This window comes from Eublepharis macularius, chromosome 6 (assembly GCF_028583425.1).
Source record: "Eublepharis macularius isolate TG4126 chromosome 6, MPM_Emac_v1.0, whole genome shotgun sequence".
Lineage (NCBI taxonomy): Eukaryota > Metazoa > Chordata > Lepidosauria > Squamata > Eublepharidae > Eublepharis > Eublepharis macularius.
In genome coordinates this window covers 81,651,253-81,668,645 of record NC_072795.1, presented here as the reverse complement: position 1 = coordinate 81,668,645, position 17,393 = coordinate 81,651,253, and the positions used below count along the sequence as shown (strand labels likewise).

Here is a 17,393-nt window from a genome sequence, read left to right as displayed (position 1 = left end):
TCCAGGCACTTGTGTTAGCAAGATCCTGGAAGGCAGCAAAGAAAGTTCCCATGCTGAGGTTTCAGAGTACCATCCTGAGAACACTCGAGAGGCAGCTTTCTGAACTCTCTCCCAACATTTATGTGAGTCAAATGGAGTCAGGCACCATTATGGGATGGCCCACTTAGCTTCACTAAAAATCCCTTATGGAACACCTAATTTTTTCATTGTACATTAGAGTTATTTTTGAGTGGCTGTCTGTTATTAAATGGACTTGTGCTTATTATGTTTGTTAATAGTAGTGCTTATGACCCCTGTAATATAAATCCTTCAGAACCAAGGGATAAGAAATCAGTTTATCTTTGTTTTCCCTATATGGTCTATGTAGATTCTGTATCTAATGAAGTCTGCTGAAGGCAAGGCAGCCCTTCAAACACATTCTGATACATTAATCCTGTTTGACTGCTTTTCTTCATTCATCCTAAAGATTCACTTACCTAGAATTTGTCTAAAGTGATCTATAATCCAAAAGCTTTGGTTTTAAAAGGGATAAGTTATGAGGTTAAGACTGAAATCTGTTTGTCTTCATAAAGGATTCAGTTTTGTGTGCTGAAATTAACTGGGCACATAATGCACTTGTCTTTATAAATAAAAATAACCATGTCCCTTTCTGGAGGAAAAGCACATCATAATTTACATATGAGATAGAATATTAACTATTTCTTGTACCTCCAAATATTTGTTTGAATTGGACACTTTCTGTCAACAAAAATAACATATGATGAAGCCCAAATGGATTTGTGTTCTCTTTTATGCCTCAATTTGCTTTGCAACCTTTTCTTTGTTTAAAAGTTTCCCTGTTTTTCTTCATCGATTCAAACGTTGACACATGAGTAATCCAGGTTTTTAAATTGTGTAAATCTGAACAAATTTGCAAATGAGGATAAAGTTATTTTTATACAGCATACTGTCTGTTATTAAACGCACCTATATGTTGTATCAAGCATCTTTTTAGAAAAAGTACTTTCCCCTTTTCTGTTACACAGCAGGGAATGCCTTTTAAAAAGATGCTTTCTGTCTGTAGGGGTGTGCATGAACAGTTGCATTAAATAACTTTTTAAGTTCTGACCAGTTGATGATGTATATCTCTTTAGTCAATCTTATTGTATAAACATGTATACAGTGTTTTATAAACTTTGCAGCTTTAATAATATCCATTGTGTGGATATTAACTTACAAAATTGATGTATTTGGTTATGTTGTCTCTTTCATGGGTGGACAAAATTGCTAGTGTTAATATGAATGTCTTCCAAAATAAGTGTTTTTATTTATTAATATAGTGCATCAAGTGAAGGCACATAATCCTTTTCTCTTGGGGTGGGGATAAGGATTGTGGTTGGTCAGATAAACCCTCCATGTTTTTATGAGCTTGCATAATCAGACAACAGTGTAAGAAGCCTTGGAGTTCCAAGTATAAAATTACATCAATGAGCTATCAGACTGGCAGATATTAAAAAATGGCATTTTCCTGATAAATGCTTTCTATTTTTGAATCTTTTGTACCATTTTTTAAAATTAAAATATCTAATGTGGTTAAAGCAAAAGCAATTACAAATGAATAATCAAATTTTGAAAGACATATTTTCAGAATGGTCCTTAAGTCCTGGACCTTCTCTGTTAAGTTCTGGTTGTTAGACACCAACTATAATCAGTATGGGACCAATCTTGTGGGGTTCCTCAGGGCTCAGTCTTTCCCCTCCCCTCCCCTCCCGCACTATTCAGTCTCTATGTAAAGCTATGTCACTGCTCCTTTTTTGACTTAAACAATTTAAATGGCACTGGAGGCATTTTTTTAAATTAAAAAATAACAAAATATTTTATTTAACATACAGGGGAAAGGTCAGGTGAAAATTTCTGAGGTAATTCAATATAGATCTGAGGTAAAATTAGTTCTTAAGTTTCAGATTAATGGGAATTTCTTAAGCTCTTCACAGTTACTTAAATATTTATGTTTGAGAGGCTTTTGTTCCAGTGTTTTCCCAATCACATTTTCTTTGAGTATTCTCTTACTCTTTTGATTTTAAGAAGGCTGGTACCCTCTTTCCAGTACCCAAACCTTTTCTCTTGAAACACTAGTACTTTTTATCTGTATTTTACTTGGCTGGTCTTGTGACCATAATAAACCCTTTGATTTGATTTGAAACACTAGTACTTGTCCTGAGTTTTTAACTGACTCTTTAAGATCTCCAAAGGCATTTTCTGACCACACCAGACCAGGGATCTCTTTACTTTTCAGAGCTAACTCCCAGATCATTTTCACATGCCTGTAAACCCTCCAGAAAATCATGCAAAACTCACAGCACGATGGCGTCTTCACAGCATGATTTCCCATCATGACTCTGTTTAATGGTGTGATGATGTCAGAAATCGTGCCATTAAACAGGGTCATGATGGAAAATCGTGCTATGAAGACACCATCGTGCCGTGAGTTTTGCGCTGTTTTCTGGAGGGTTACAGGTGTATGAAAATGGCCCCTATTTCATTGGGTAGGGAAATTCTCCTCTCACTAGAAGTTCTATTCCCTTTCTTTGGCCCAAATAGGAGTCTGCGCCCACTTCCCAAACGTCTGCCAACTTTCCTCCAGTTCTCCTGTTTGTGTTAAAACTGTTCTCAGTCAGAGCTGAATCTCCAAACTGTCAGTACTTGACTTCTCTCAGCTAGTGCTGAATTAGAATCTCCTCTCCCCCGCATCCAGTTCAGAAGTCCTTTTCTGTTTAGCTAATGCTACCCAATCAGATTGCTTGGAGTGGCCTGTCACTTAAGGCTCTCTCTGAAGCATTAACCCTTCACAGTCGTTCAGCTCTTTGTACAGCACTTCTAAGCTTTTAAAAAGTGCAATCCGTCACAGAAGTCCTTAGAACAAATCTTTTACAATTTTAGAGTAGGCTGTTAACGATATATTGATGACACCCAGCGCTGTATTTCTTTCACTAAATCACCTGGTGATTCTGTAAAGGTCTTGAACTTGTGTGGTTTAAATGGTTATTGGCGAACAAGTCAAAACTGAATCCTTTCAAGACAGAGGGGAAGGGGGAGGTCTTGAAGGGCACTGTACTTCCAGCTTGTGATGGGGTTCAGTCTAGGGGTTATACTGGACCCAGCATTATTGCTCAAGAAGCAAGTTAGTGCAACTGTTTAAATGCATTCTTCCTGCTTCATTTAGCCCAGATGCTGGCCCCATACAATTCACTTGGCCGTTCTGGCCAAAGGAATCCATGCTATGGTTACCTCAAGGCTGGATTATTGCAATTTTACTGGGATAGTATTGTAGTCTACTGCAATGCACATATTGTAGTTGCTGCTTTGCTTTTACTGCATTGTATTATACCTTTTAACTCCATTTTCTGGATTGTTCATAGTATACCTTGCCTCAGATCATTTGTTACTCTTGCTATTTTCTAATTTTGTAATCCTAGTCCTATTCTGTGGTTCATTGGTCTTCTTATATTATCTGATTACACTGTTAATCTGCCTGGAGTTTTAGTGAGAAAGACTGGCTATAAATATAGTGAATAAATAACAAGCAATCACATGAAGTCCAGAATCAAGATGTTTTTAAAATTTGTAAAAAGAGTAACCTGGACATATTGATAGAAGATCAACAAGCTTTGAGCTATGAAGAAATCATTTCTAAAATGAGAAACAGACCTTCTTTTCAGGTTCCCTACCCCCACCCCAGATTAGTCATGTAACAGACAACTTGATGAAGAAATGCAGTGGTTTAAGATCAAAACCATTCTTGAGTTAATAATGCTGACCAGTTATCTAAAGGCGCTATTGCAAAAATCTGTTATTTGATACTGAACCTAGAAATTATATCTTTAAACAATATTAGAAAATGTGATAATTCATAGCTAAGTGATTACATATTTTTGGTCATGACCAAAGACGATTGATGATTAAGTTTGTAAATTAAATATTAAGTGGTAGCATTCCTTCTGACCCAAAAATCATTTTACTAGGTTGTTTAAAGGAGCATATTGGTTCCTTGGGTGTGGACTTGGTTTTGAGCTTAGTTACAACTCCTAAAATGGAAATAGACTGAAAATGGAAAAGGTATAATCTCCTTTTAAGAGTGATTGGTTTAATCAAATCTAGAATATTGCATTGTTAACAAAGTTAATATTATCAAGGAACCCTTGGTTAGAGTCAGCAAGGGGGTAGTGGTTACAGTATCATAATGCATAGGAGTTCCAGAGGGGCACTGATGTGTCTCTTTCAGATTTTGAGGCTGATACAAGGCACCAGAGATCACACTGCAAATTTACGATGGCTAGTGGAACATACCAGGGAATCTCAGAAGAAAATCAGCCAGTGTTTTATAGATTACAGCAAAGCTTTTGACTGTGTGGATCATGAAAAGCTATGGAGAGTGTTAAAAGAAATGGGGGTTCCCCAACATCTGATTGTTTTGATATTCAACCTGTACTCTGGACAAGAGGCTACTGTCAGAACAGAATATGGGGAAACAGAATGGTTTCCAGTTGGCAAGGGTGTCTGACAAGGATGCATATTATCTCCCTACCTGTTCAACCTCTATGCAGAGGATATCATAAGGAAAGCTGGATTAGATCTAGAAGAAGGTGGAGTGAACATTGGTGGGAGGAACATTAACAATTTGAGATCTGCAGATGACACCACATTACTAGTAGAAAATAGTGAAGACTTGAAACAACTACTGGTGAAGGTTAGAGGAGAAAGCGCCCAAGCAGGATTACAACTGTACATCAAGAAGACAAAACTAATAACTACCTAGGAATTACACAATTTTAAAGTTGGCTATGAGGAAATTGAAGTTGTTTAAGATTTTCTATTCCTTGGCTCAATCATCAACCAACAGGGGAACTGCAATGAAGAAATCAGAAGATTAAAACTTGGAAGAGCAGCTGTGAGTGAGCTAGATAAGATCCTTAAAGATGTCTGTCTGGGAACCAAGATCAAGATAATCCAAACTGTGGTATTCCCCATTGCCATGAATGGATGTGAAAGTTGGACAATAAAGAAAGCTGACAGGAAGAAAATTGATTCATTTGAAATGTGGTGCTGGAGGAGAGTTTTGCAGATACCATGGACAGCCAAAAAGACAAATAAGCGGGTACTATATCAAATCAAGCCTGAATTCTCCTTAGAAGCTAAAATGACAAGACTAAAGCTATCATACTTTGGTCACATCATGAGAAGACAAGATTTTCTGGAAAAATCAATAATGCTAGGAAAAGTGGAAGGCAGCAGGAAAAGAGGAAGACCTAAAACAAGATGGCTTGATTCAATAAAAGAAGCCATGTCCTCCAGTTTGCAGTGTCTGAGCAAGTCTGTTAAAGAAAGAACGTTTTGGAGGTCTTTCATTCATAGGGTCGCCGTAAGTCAGAGACGACTTGATGGCACATAACACACACAGACACAAGGCTTGATATTACCAAAATCTTCTTTAGAAGCCCCAGTTCTTAAGAGCACACAAAAATTTAGAAGCCGGACTAATTTTTCAGCCTTCAGGATTTTGTATTTCAGTGATCATAGTTTCTAATTATTGATACCACAAAACCTAATCCTAACATTTTTAGTTTCTTGTAATTTTACTAAAGCTATGATGAAAAGTGTTGTATATAAATAAACAACCGTGGGATGTATGTGGTCTTAGTAGGGGAAATTTCATGTTGCCCGTTTCCTCTTTGCTCTTCCCTAGCACCTTTGTTTGTTTGTTTGCTTATAGTCCACCTTTCTCACTGAGTCTCAAGGTGGATTGCACAATGTAAGTCAGTATCATCACCAGCTGGGATATTCAATGAACAATACAAAAGGGTATGCATTGCACAAATTTGAAAAGAAGCATACATTCAGTTACAGCAATGCAGAAGCATAAATTTCAATACAGGAATTCAGTTATGAAACATTGTTGAAAACAAACATAAGTAATTTGAACATGGCATACTAAACAGTGCAAAACCTACCTAGTAACAACGAATTATCTACATCAACAGACATTATGCAGTAGTATAGTGTACAGCCCCTGCCCCTTTACCAAAGCCTCTCTCTGAACTAGATCCTTACAATAAATCCCTATTATCAGTGCAAAAACACTTCCTTGAATAATTTGGTTTTGCAGTTTGCAGAAAGTCAAGAGTAGGAGGTTTCCTGACCACTTCAAATGGGCTATTTTGTAAGGTGGAGACCACAGAGAAGGCACATGTACGGGCAGCTGTTGATTTTTCTCATGTGTAGGGCTCTGTAGAGGGCTCTGTTCAGATGAGCAAAGCTGCTGTGGTTGATTATGAGGGAAGAGGTAGTCCTGAAAATATGAGGGGCCAAGGCCATGACGAGCTTTCTGTGTCATAGCCAGTACTTTGAATTGAGCCTGGTACCTGATGGGTACCTAATGGATTGACTGCAGAATGGAAGTGATATATATGCTACACCTAGCGCCTAACAATAATTGAGCCACTGCATTCTGTACCTGACAGAATCTCTGAGTTGACTTTGAGGGGAGATCTATGTAGAAAGTATTAGAGCAGTCTAGTATCGATGTTATTGTGGCATGAATCCAAGTGGCCAGGCCAACCATGTCAAGGTAGGGAGAGAGTCTTTTTTTGCAGCTGCGTTTACTCGCTTTTCTAGCAGCAATGCTGAATCCAGTATAATGCCTAAGCTCTTAATTGAGTCTGCAAGGGTTAGACAAACTCCATCAAAAGTGTGGAATACAGTGTCCTTCAAGATCTCTGCTTTCTCAATTAGCATCTCTTGTCTTGTCTGGATTTAATTTCAATTTGTTCTCTTTCAGCCATTGGTCTACAGCAGTCAGGCAACAACCTGCTACCTGTACTGCATCATGAGGGGATTTGGATAGTGAGATGTTGTGGGGGGGTAATAATAACATATTTTGTAAACTGCTCTGAGCGGGTGTTATCCTGAAAGGTGGTATGTAAATCGAATGTTATTACTATAAAACTGGGTGTCATCTGCATATTGATGACATGCAATTCCACTGCATCAAATAATTTTTATAAAGGTTTTCTATAGAGATTGGTCCTTGTGGAACCCCTTGCTTTTTCTGCCCCCATTCACTGATACCTAGCAGACCACACACACACTTTACAGGATCTCCTTTTATTTGATAAATGCCTCTGACAAGCTGCCAGATGCCTGGATAAAATATTAATCTCTATATCAAACCAGTGTTCCTGAACAGCAGAGATACCCCAGGGCATTTCCAGCTGGGCATAACCCAAGTGCCTGAATACTCCACAGAGCTATCAGTTATGTCCCTATTCAGACTCTGAAGGGGTTCCTTGAACCTTTTCAACCAGGGTGCATAACAATAAGCAAGTCTTGAACCTCCCTACTGCCCATGCAATTCAATTATGCAGTCTCCTGTCTTGTTCTATCCATTATGTACTTAGGTACATTTATTTGACACATTTTGCATTTTTGTTCTTGAAGAACATTCTTAACAATCATTATTTAAAATGTCCTTAGAAATTCCACATTCTAGTTCAACTTTACCCCAGGCACTAGACCCCTTCTCGGATAATCTTATTAGGGGTCTATAAAAATCACCCTGCAGACCTCCTTTTTTTGTAATCAGTTGTCTGAATCCAAGCCCACTTCTGCAACCTAACTGTTGGCCTTTTGCATGAACCATACCCTCTCTTGAACTATGGGGCTTAATCCCTGGACTGGACTCTCCTCCATTTTCGTCCCTTTTGGATCAGGCTCATATGTTTTCTTCTCCCCCCTTCCTTTATTTTTCATAGCACCCCTGGCTGATCTTATTGCTAGTCATCCCCTCTCCCCCAGTAGGTAATAGCTCATAGACAGGTAGAGTTATGCAAAGGTTTTGTGTTTACAGCTGTTTTTGCTATTCTCTCCAGTCTATTTTCCATTCTATATCTTGTTGGATGGATAAAGATTTTTCTCATTTCAAGAACTACTTCCTTCCTCATTCTTTTGTAGTGGCACCCTGAATTGGAACCCTGATATACACAGGCAGAAGACCCCAAAGTTTATTGCCCATTTAATTTAATTTATTAGATTTATATTCCTCCCTTCCCATGCCAGCAGGCTCAGGGTGTATGTAACATGTGTTGGGTCTTACATGTGTAAAGGACACTGCACATGGTGGCCCTTGTATGGGTATCTATTTGTATAATATTACTCATTCATCTTTTTCTATTAATATACCCCATCATCAGTTTTCCCTTGTCATTTCTACTCCTTTCCCCTCCAACTTTACATTCAGTCCCTTCTGTTTTTTACTCTTTCTCTCTCTTCCCCCAAATTCTGATGCTAACTGAAGCTTAGAATCCTTAGTGATGTTGGTTGTGGGTTACCTAGTAACCCCAAAATGGCCACTGAGATATCACAATGTACTCTCATGTGATTGCAGTGGCACACTTTTGTTAAAGAAGGAGACATTGCTTCTGTGATAAGGTTTTTTCCAACTCCCATTTTTTCCCCATGTTTTCCCATAAATCTGCAGCTTCGCTAACTTGAAGAACAGGTCTGCCTCTTGATCGTTATGTTGATTTTGATCCACATTCTATGACCTAGTTTAGAATTAGATGTGATTTATGCTTAACCTTGGTTATTCCCGCAGCACAAAGCTAACTTCTAAACCCAGCCTAATTTCTCCCCAATTTCACATAATATGATTACTGCATAATAAATCTCAAACTAGATAATTGGTTTTGATATAGAAAGCAACTGGTTAAGAAATAAATTCATCCACCACCATTGAATGTTATGAAGTTAAGCTTGCATATAAAGAAGTTCTTGTCATTGCTTGATGTGCATCTATTTCTGTCATACATTCAGATGCAAAACAATAAATAAGCTTTATAATTCCATTTCACCAAGAGTCACCGATAGATGGTACATTAAAGTCGCTGCTGAAAATTCTATGCACCATGTTGACCTGGTGCCTGGGAGTAAAGACTGGCTAAAACAATTTGTCAGCAGAACTGGATGCTTGCTTCCTGCCCACACAATCCGATGCTAGCAGAGGGAGAAAATGCCTTGGATAGCAGGGCATCACTGTCACTTTTGTCTTCTTCCAGGTTCAGCTTAGGAGGCAATGGAGGTTTCAGGGCATTCCTTATAGTTACTGTGTCAGTTTCAAGTGCTGCTAATAGAACTTTGTTGTTCATAGCTTGGTATGAGCCCCCCCCCCCCATCTCCTTGTGCAATGAAAGCATTGAGAAACCCAGTCAGCCAGTCTCCATCTGGCAGCTTTTATCATCCAGGAAGGGCAAGGGTCAAGAATGCAGATGGTTGGTCTCACCTCAGCAAAGATTTTGTCCACATCCTTGGGCACCACAAGCGGAAAGGTATCCGTATACTATGATGTTGAAATCCTTGGGCCACATGAAACAATTCACTTTCAGGAACAGATATTTATTTTTTTAAAATATATAATACACAGTCTGAGCTACTGATTGATTTTAGCTACAACACGGCAAAGTAACTTCCTGCTGCAACTAGAATGAAATTTAATGCCTGGTTATAAATATGTCATTCAGTTCCTGGAGGAGTGGAGGGGATGCGGTTATGCAAGCACTTCAGTTGACATTAAGATGCCACACAAGGTATCAGTCCCCCCTCCACTGCTGCCAGAATTATGTCTATGTTCTGTTATGTCCCATCTGTAGTATAAGTCCTGTAGACTTCAAGATCGCAGCCAGTGTGTTTATGATTGATGAATAATCTATCATCCTCTTTGAAAGACTTTATAATAGTGGTCAAGGTCTCATTTTGTTTCTTGCTCTTAGATATTCTACCCATTGTGCAGCCTGTGTATTATATTTAAATATGTACCACTTAGGGACCATTTTGACCCAGTTACAGTGATGGATATTGTCAGGATCATCACATCTGTGAAGGCTACTAATTATGCACTGGGTCCACCAATGAGCCCTTGATGTCTATCATAAATTAGTCACTAACTCAAGGCACCTTCCCTCAGCCACACAAAGAGGTGATTATTGACCCACTACTTAAAAAACCATCCGTAGACAAAAATGATGAGGCTAATTATCTCCCAATCTCAAATCTGCCACTTCTTGGCAAAGTTACTGAGAGAGCAGTAGCAAACCAACTCCAGGTCTTGGAGAACTCTGGTTCCCTGTGTTCTTTTAAGTCTGGTTTCAGACTGGGCTATGGGTTGGCAATAGCTCTCATGGCTTTAATTGATGACCTCCATCTGAATGTAGACAAAGGCCATGTTTCTTTATTGCTCCTTCTGGATCTATTTGCAGTAGATCTTGCCATCCTGTTGAGGTGTTTGGAGGCAGAAGAAGGTCTAAGGGGATGTGCCTCGACTTGTTTAAATTATTTCTCATGGAATGGACTCAAAGGGTTACTGCGGAAGACCATCTGTCTTCAGTATAGGAACTTATCCGATGCGTTTCCACAGGGTGCAATCTTATCCCCCCATGTTATTCAATCTCTATGTAAAGTATTTAGGAGAAATTGTTCATAGATTTGGAAATGGATGTCATCAATATTCAGGTGACACCGAGATGTCCATCTCACTGTGTATTTCCCCTGCTGATGCAGTAGAGGTCTTGAGTTGCTGCCTGACAGCTGTGGTCAAATGGCTGGAAGCGAACAAATTGAAACTGAACCCAGCAAGACTGAAGTGATGCTGGTTGGGAAGGCAGAGCTATTGAAGGATACTGCATTCCCCATTTTCGATGGGGTGCAGTTGGCCTTTGCCAACTTGGTTAAGAGTCTAGGTGTTACTCTGGATTCTTTATTGCTGCAAGAGAAGCAAATAAATGCAGCTGCAAAAATACCTTCTATAAATTTAGTTTAGCCCAGATGATGGCCCCTACTTTGATATGGCCAATCTGGCCACCTGGATCCATGCCACTGTAGCATCAAGACTAGACTACTGTAATGCACTCCTTTCAAAGTCAACATGGAAACTCCAGTTGGTGCAGAATGCCATAGCTCCATTATTATCAGGAGCTATGTGAAGCATGCATATTACTCCCATTCTGCAAGACACTCCATAGGCTTCTCATCAGTTACTGGGCTCAGTTCAAGGTATTGGTACACAAAGCTTTTCTGGCCTTTGTCCCTCATATGTACAGGACCGCCTCACTCTCTATGCTGGCCATGGCAGCTTTGCTCATCTAAGCAGGACCTTCTGCAGGTCCCACCATGCACAATGGAAAAGCCAACAGCAGTCCACACAATGTGCATTCTCTGTTGTGGTTCCCATGTTATGGAATAACTGGCCTGAAGAGATCAGGAAAGCTCCCACTCTCTTGGCTTTCTGCAAGTGCTCTAAAGAAATGGTTCAAAGAGATAGGACAATAGACTGTACTACTATACTCTATGTTTTTGTTAAGTATACTCCTAATGAATAGTTCCATATCTCGTCAATTTGTAATGTGGTATGATTGTAATATGTTTTCAAATTTCTGCAATACTTATTCTGTTGTACTGTTTATTGAATGTTCCAGCTGTTGCTTATATTGACTGACACTGTGTAATCTGTCTTGAGTCTCAGCAAGAAAGGTGGACTACCAGTAATGTAAACAAATAATGGGGGTAGCTGTGAACTTCACCCAGGCATACTGAAATCTTCATTGATAATAAAAGTAAAACATAAAGAGGTCTAAGGTTTTTGTTCCCCATCGTGTTTATGGTGGTGGCAAAAAGGGGGCTGTCTTAAATTCACAAGCAAATTGTAGTTACGTACATTAACTATAATTATGTACCCCACACTGCTTCAGTTTATCCCCTGATTTCCACATGATTTCTACTTTTTTTGCCTTTAATTTTTGCTTCAGGTTTTTTGAGTTTTCCCTGTTTTTTTCCCCATTCTTTGGAGATCACTTTTACCCTTGTCTTTTTCTGGAGACTGATTTTGAATAGATTTTTTCATTGTGCATAATGTTTCTTTCAGTTTTGTTTGTCCTGCCCACTCCCACCCACCATCAATCCACTTTTAGATGATTTGACATTTGCCATTATTGATCCACTCCTCCTCCCCACTTTCTTCCCCCATCTTGGTTTCTGTCTTGTTAAAAAATTGTCGTTTTCATATCACTGTATCAACCTACCATTGTAATAATAGATGCAGCAAATTCTTTGAATTCCCGGCTTCAGAGAATCTGCTGCATCTGTTATTACAATGGTAGGTTGATACAGTGATATGAAAATGAATGTTTTTTAAAAAAAATTCTAAAAGCCCTGGTGGCCTAAGGGAGGTGGGGTGGCCATTTCTAGCACCAGAAAAAGCAGCGCAGTTTGAAACGCACATGGCTGTTGGCTGCTCCAGGCTCTGTCCCAGCAGTGGTCAGTTTGCTTTGCTGGTGTCAACCCCCACCTGGCTATGGGTCAGCTTTGGGAGGGCTCTCTGGTTTGGACTGCAGGTCAAGGGCTAGGTATGGGTTGCAGAGCTGCACCCCTTTAGGCTTCCCCATGTAAAGACTTCCTCATGTGTTCATTTGTGATCTTTTTTTAAAAAAAATCAGCCCTTGATGATATAAGCATGCACAAAAAATTAAAAAAGGGTGTGTGCTGTGACATCACCGAAGATGCCGTTGATGACAATATAACATTCCTTTGTCCTTAATCCATAGAAATGGCACCAGAGGAATTTTTAAAACTCAAAAATAACTAAGGATATTATTTACATTAATGGGGAAAGGTTAGGTGAAATCTGAAGTTGAAGCTTTTTGAGGTAAAATTCAACATATATTCATCTAGATCACTGAGGTAACATTTAGAACCTGCACAGACTTCAGTTTTTAGGCTCGTCACTGTAAGTTAAGGCTTCTGTTGTTAGGCTTTGAGCTAAACCACGTGAGATGAATTACATGAGGATGCTCAAGTAAAGGGGGAGACAGTGCTAGTTGGGAAGCAATATTTGAATTTCACCTCTCTCTACAGAGCCAGCTAGATTGTTCCTCAGAGGGTTTGTTAATAATTGTCAGGGCCTTCAGGCAGGCAAAGAAGAAATTAATAAACCCTCTGAACAGCAATCTTTGCTGGCTCTATAGAGAGGTGAAATTAACAAACCATCTGAGGAGTGATGTAGCCAGCTCTGTTGAGAGAGGTGAAATACAAACTACGCGTCCTTGCTAACATTGCATCTCCCTTCACTTGAGCATCCTTGTGTAATTCATCTAGTGTGGTTTAGCTCTTTGTTGCTTTCCCCATGCTTCTTCCCCCCAACACTTGAGTATACTTTCTCTTTAGTATTCTCTTTCACTTCTGGGTTAGGAAGGCTGGTACCTTCTTTTTAGTGCCCAAATCCCCCTCTCTGCCCTCACGAGTGCTTTCCTTCAGTCCTCAACTGAATCTAGAAGTCTCTTCAGGCACACCCAACCAGGGATTTTTCCTCAAGAGCTGTCTGCCTGTTTAACTGGGAAGGGACAATCTCCTCTCCTTTACAAGATCCGCTCTTTTCTTTTTGACCCGTTTGGAAGTCTGCACTTACTACCGAAACCTCCTACCAAATTTAGCAGTTCTGTTGGTGTTGAAAACTGCTTTCCCTGAGGACTCCATCTCTCAACCCCTCACACACACAGCTAGGACTGGACAGACCCCCTCTCCTCTTTTCAGTTCATGCTATCCAACCTGATCCTTTGGAGTAGCCTGTCACTCAGCTCTCTGATTCTGTGAGGGATTAACCCTTAATAGTCATGCTGCTGTGTGTACAGGACTTTCAGCCTTCTTAAAGCATGCCATCTATCACAGATGATAGCACCCTTACTTGACAATCTTGATTATTAAACACAATAAATTGACTCCACTACTGTAAAAATGCAAAGTGAGGGCAGACATATGTAAGAACCATACCCAGACCAATTCCAATGCTTAGGTAATCGACTGCTAAGAAAATCAGGAGTAAGTTGAGTGTGCAGAAAAGCCCAAGGGAAGTATTTCCCTGTCTTTATTCTTCCCTGATTTCCTCTCCATGTCACATTTTCCTTGGATGAGGAAAGGACAAAGAACAGCTGCCATAAAGCCTCCCCATACCATGGTCTTCTGTGGTTGATGGGCTGGAAATAAAGGGAAATGCTGAGTGTTTATGCTTCAGTAAACCAAAGCCAGTTTGATGTAGTGGTTAACAACGACAGAACTCTAATTTGGAGTCTGACTCCTTTGATTCCCCATTCCTCCACTTGAAGCCAGCTGAGTGACCTGGGCTCAGTCACAGCTTCTCAGATCTCTCTCAACCCTTCCCACCTCACAGGGTGATTGTTGTGGGGATAATAATGACATACTTTGTAAACCATTCTAAGTGGGTGTTAAGTTCTCCTGAAGGGCAGTATATAAATTGAATGTTGTTGCTATTGTTATTATTCAATATCCCATAGAATTGGCTGTAAAATGACCTCTTAGAGGAGGAAAGGAAATACAAAAGTTGGAAAGAAGAATCGAATTTCTCCTCTACCCTGCTCACCATTGTGAATTATTATGTCTTTATGTGAGTTTCCTCTCAGTTGCAACTATGAATTGAATACTAACATAAATACAGTACCAACAAAGTGATTTGTACTTCTTTTGACCAGGTTCAAGCCATTCTTTCCTTTTCAAGTTGTGCCACCAGAAGAGTATAGAGACCGCAATCTCAACATACAAAATTTCTCACTAACGGAAGGCCGACTAAAAATTTCTTTAATAGAATGTTCAAGGTATGTCTGAACTTCTGGTTTCATTTAAGTGTTCTACCTTCAAGTACTTGGATTTAACTGGATTGAGAACTGGGGCTGTTGCCTTAAACTAAAGTAAACATTTTGCTAAATATTGTATGCAGACAAAACTAGTCCTTGTTAAAGATTTTCCTTTATGTCTGCTGACTCCATTTTTAATTGATATGTAGTTTTTTAACACAAGAGCCGCAAAGTCCCCTCCCAAGGAAGATGCAGGAAGAAGACAGCAATCTGACCTGGCTGTCCCTCTCCACTCGCTCTGATCATAAGGAGGACGAGCTCTGCCTACCTGCCCCCCCCCCCGCCAAGCCTAGCATTGAATCCACATGCAGAGAGGGGAAAGCTCTCAGCTTCTGTGTTTAAAAAAATACAGATCAATTAAAAATGGAGTCAGCAGACATGAGTTTAACTCCAGAGACTCTGTCACTTGTAGTTTGGCCCTCAGTGACAACCCTCCCTGAAGAGCCCAGTTGAGTATCAGGTACAAAAATTGGTCAACTCACAGACAGTACCACAGTGCAACCAATGGTGAGCACAGCTCCCAACAGGACAGTGACTAGCCAAATTGGAGATCTTGTATCCGCTATCAAATAAATAAGACGGAAATTTCTGAGGAGGAAACAGGGGAACCTGAACAGAAACAATAGAAAATAAAATATTTGCAGTAAGCAAAAAAATCAGGCAAACTCTATATTTATTAAACAAATGGTAGAACTTTCTTTCTTTAATTAAAAACAGTTAATATTTGATTAACTAATTGGAATAGCCCTGCTTTATATCACTGGTGTGTCTTAGCAAAGACTGGGAAACTTGATATTTGATGGCCCCAAGTCATGTGCTTGGACAAAAGATGAAATTCTCCTTTGTGATACTGGAGTTTATGTTCGAGAATAGAGACGGGCACGAAATGGGGAAAAAAAGAAACAAGCATTTTGTGTATCAGCACATTCCACGAATTATGAACTTTCACAAAATTGTCCCGTTTCACAAAACAATTTGTTAGTTTTGTGATTCGTCAGAACCCAGGGCACTTCAATGGCCCCCTTCATACCCAGAGATGCCAAACTTGCAGGGAGACTTCAGCAGGCTCTCCTCTAGCCACTCTTGCCCAACAAGCCAGCAAGAACAAATGCTCTAAATAAGAATATAAGCAAAGAAAATTAAAGGAAAAAAAAAGGTAGGCCTCAGTCAAACTAGGCCTCAGAGCCAGGCAATGTCCTGACACTGAGGTTGAGTGAGGTGGAGGAAAGAAGGCACCCTCACCCAAAGATCTTCCCAGCAAGGACAAGAGCTGAAAATAAGAAAGAGGCTTTTCAGTCTCTTTTAAAGTAGCAGCAAATCCAGCCCAAAGCTCCCAATTCCACTCTCTCACTCCAAATCCCAGCAACAGATCCTCCTTCTCCTTCTGTCTACTGGAACTGAAAAGCATGAGGCAGAGAGCTATGCCTTATATAAGAAATGTTCATATAGAGCAGAACAGGAGGTCTCTGGTTGGCAGACAGACCTTCCTAACAGGGTTTGGAGGAATGAAATTGGTGTTCCCATGGCTACAGAAGGCCCATCTGCTCAGCTGCCCAGGGGATTAACTCCCCTGCTCCTTGCTGAATAGGGCAGAATGGAAGCTCTCCATTTGGCTGGGAGAGCTGCCTATCAAGGTCATGTGGGCTAAGATTGGGGTTTCCAATGACAACAAAAGGTCTGCAGACATTCCAGGCCTGTGTTGCCTAGGGAATCAGTGGATTGGCACCAGCCTGTCTGGCATAATGAATCATTCACGAATCCAATGAATCGGCCCCCAAAGTTGTGAATTTCATGAAAACTATGGCCCCACGAAATGCGTTTTGTGAAACACGAATCAGCCCGATTCATCATGAAATTTGATTCATATTTCGATTTGTGCCCATGTCTATTCAAGAATGAATACTTAAAGCAAGTTCCAGTAATTTAAAACACTTTTTAAAAGTTTATAGCAAATTACAGTGTGCAAATTTTTATTTTTTCATTTTCTAATTCTAGTGTCTTATCGATCACACACTTGGTTGGCGATTGCTTTTTGTTCATAAACTAGGCACGTACCATCAGTAATTTACATGTGATGTGAGGGTGAGGGGAGACTGAACAGGGCTGCATAAGTGAGTTGTGTTATTTGGATAAAGCTTGTATTAAAAACAGACCCATAATTGCACAGCAGGTTTTTAAAACAGTCATTGTTTTTAAAACAAGTACTTATGAAAGCCATGGATGGGAGGCTGTGTCTAAGAAGAGTATTATTCTTTTCTTACACATCATGTCTGCTAGTTGAAATTTTCATCTCAAGCCCTGCTGTTTGTGTCCCCATCTGCTAAAGTGAGGTGGATAGCAAGCAGAGACTGGGCTCTTTTGGTGTTGGCTCTCTGTCTATGGAATGTTTCCCCCCTGAAAAGTTCGCCTGGTATCTATTTGTTGCCAAATCAAGATTTTATTTGTCCAGGATTTTACTTAAGTTTTATTCTCCCTGGCCATTTTAATACCATTTGTATTGAATATTAATTCAAGTGTTTTTTATGGTTTCCCTGTTTAGTGGCTGTTATATGGATTTTGGTGATGCCTTGGTTTTATTAATTATATTGCTGCTGTGCTGTTATTTTCTTTTCCTTTGCTGGTTTTCTGGGTTTTTTTCTTTGCTGTGATTTGGCTATTTTTAAAAAG

The 17,393-nt window shown here is 39.8% G+C and overlaps 1 protein-coding gene across 1 annotated transcript in view; it reads left to right on the top strand.

Moving 5' to 3' along the window:
- PDZD8 (PDZ domain containing 8) overlaps window positions 1–17,393 on the top strand; it is a 104,264-nt gene that overhangs the window by 6,605 nt on the left and 80,266 nt on the right. Inside the window, exon 2 of the mRNA XM_054982822.1 lies at window positions 14,565–14,687. Coding sequence (XP_054838797.1) covers window positions 14,565–14,687 — 123 coding nt within the window. The remainder of the gene's footprint in view (window positions 1–14,564; window positions 14,688–17,393) is intronic.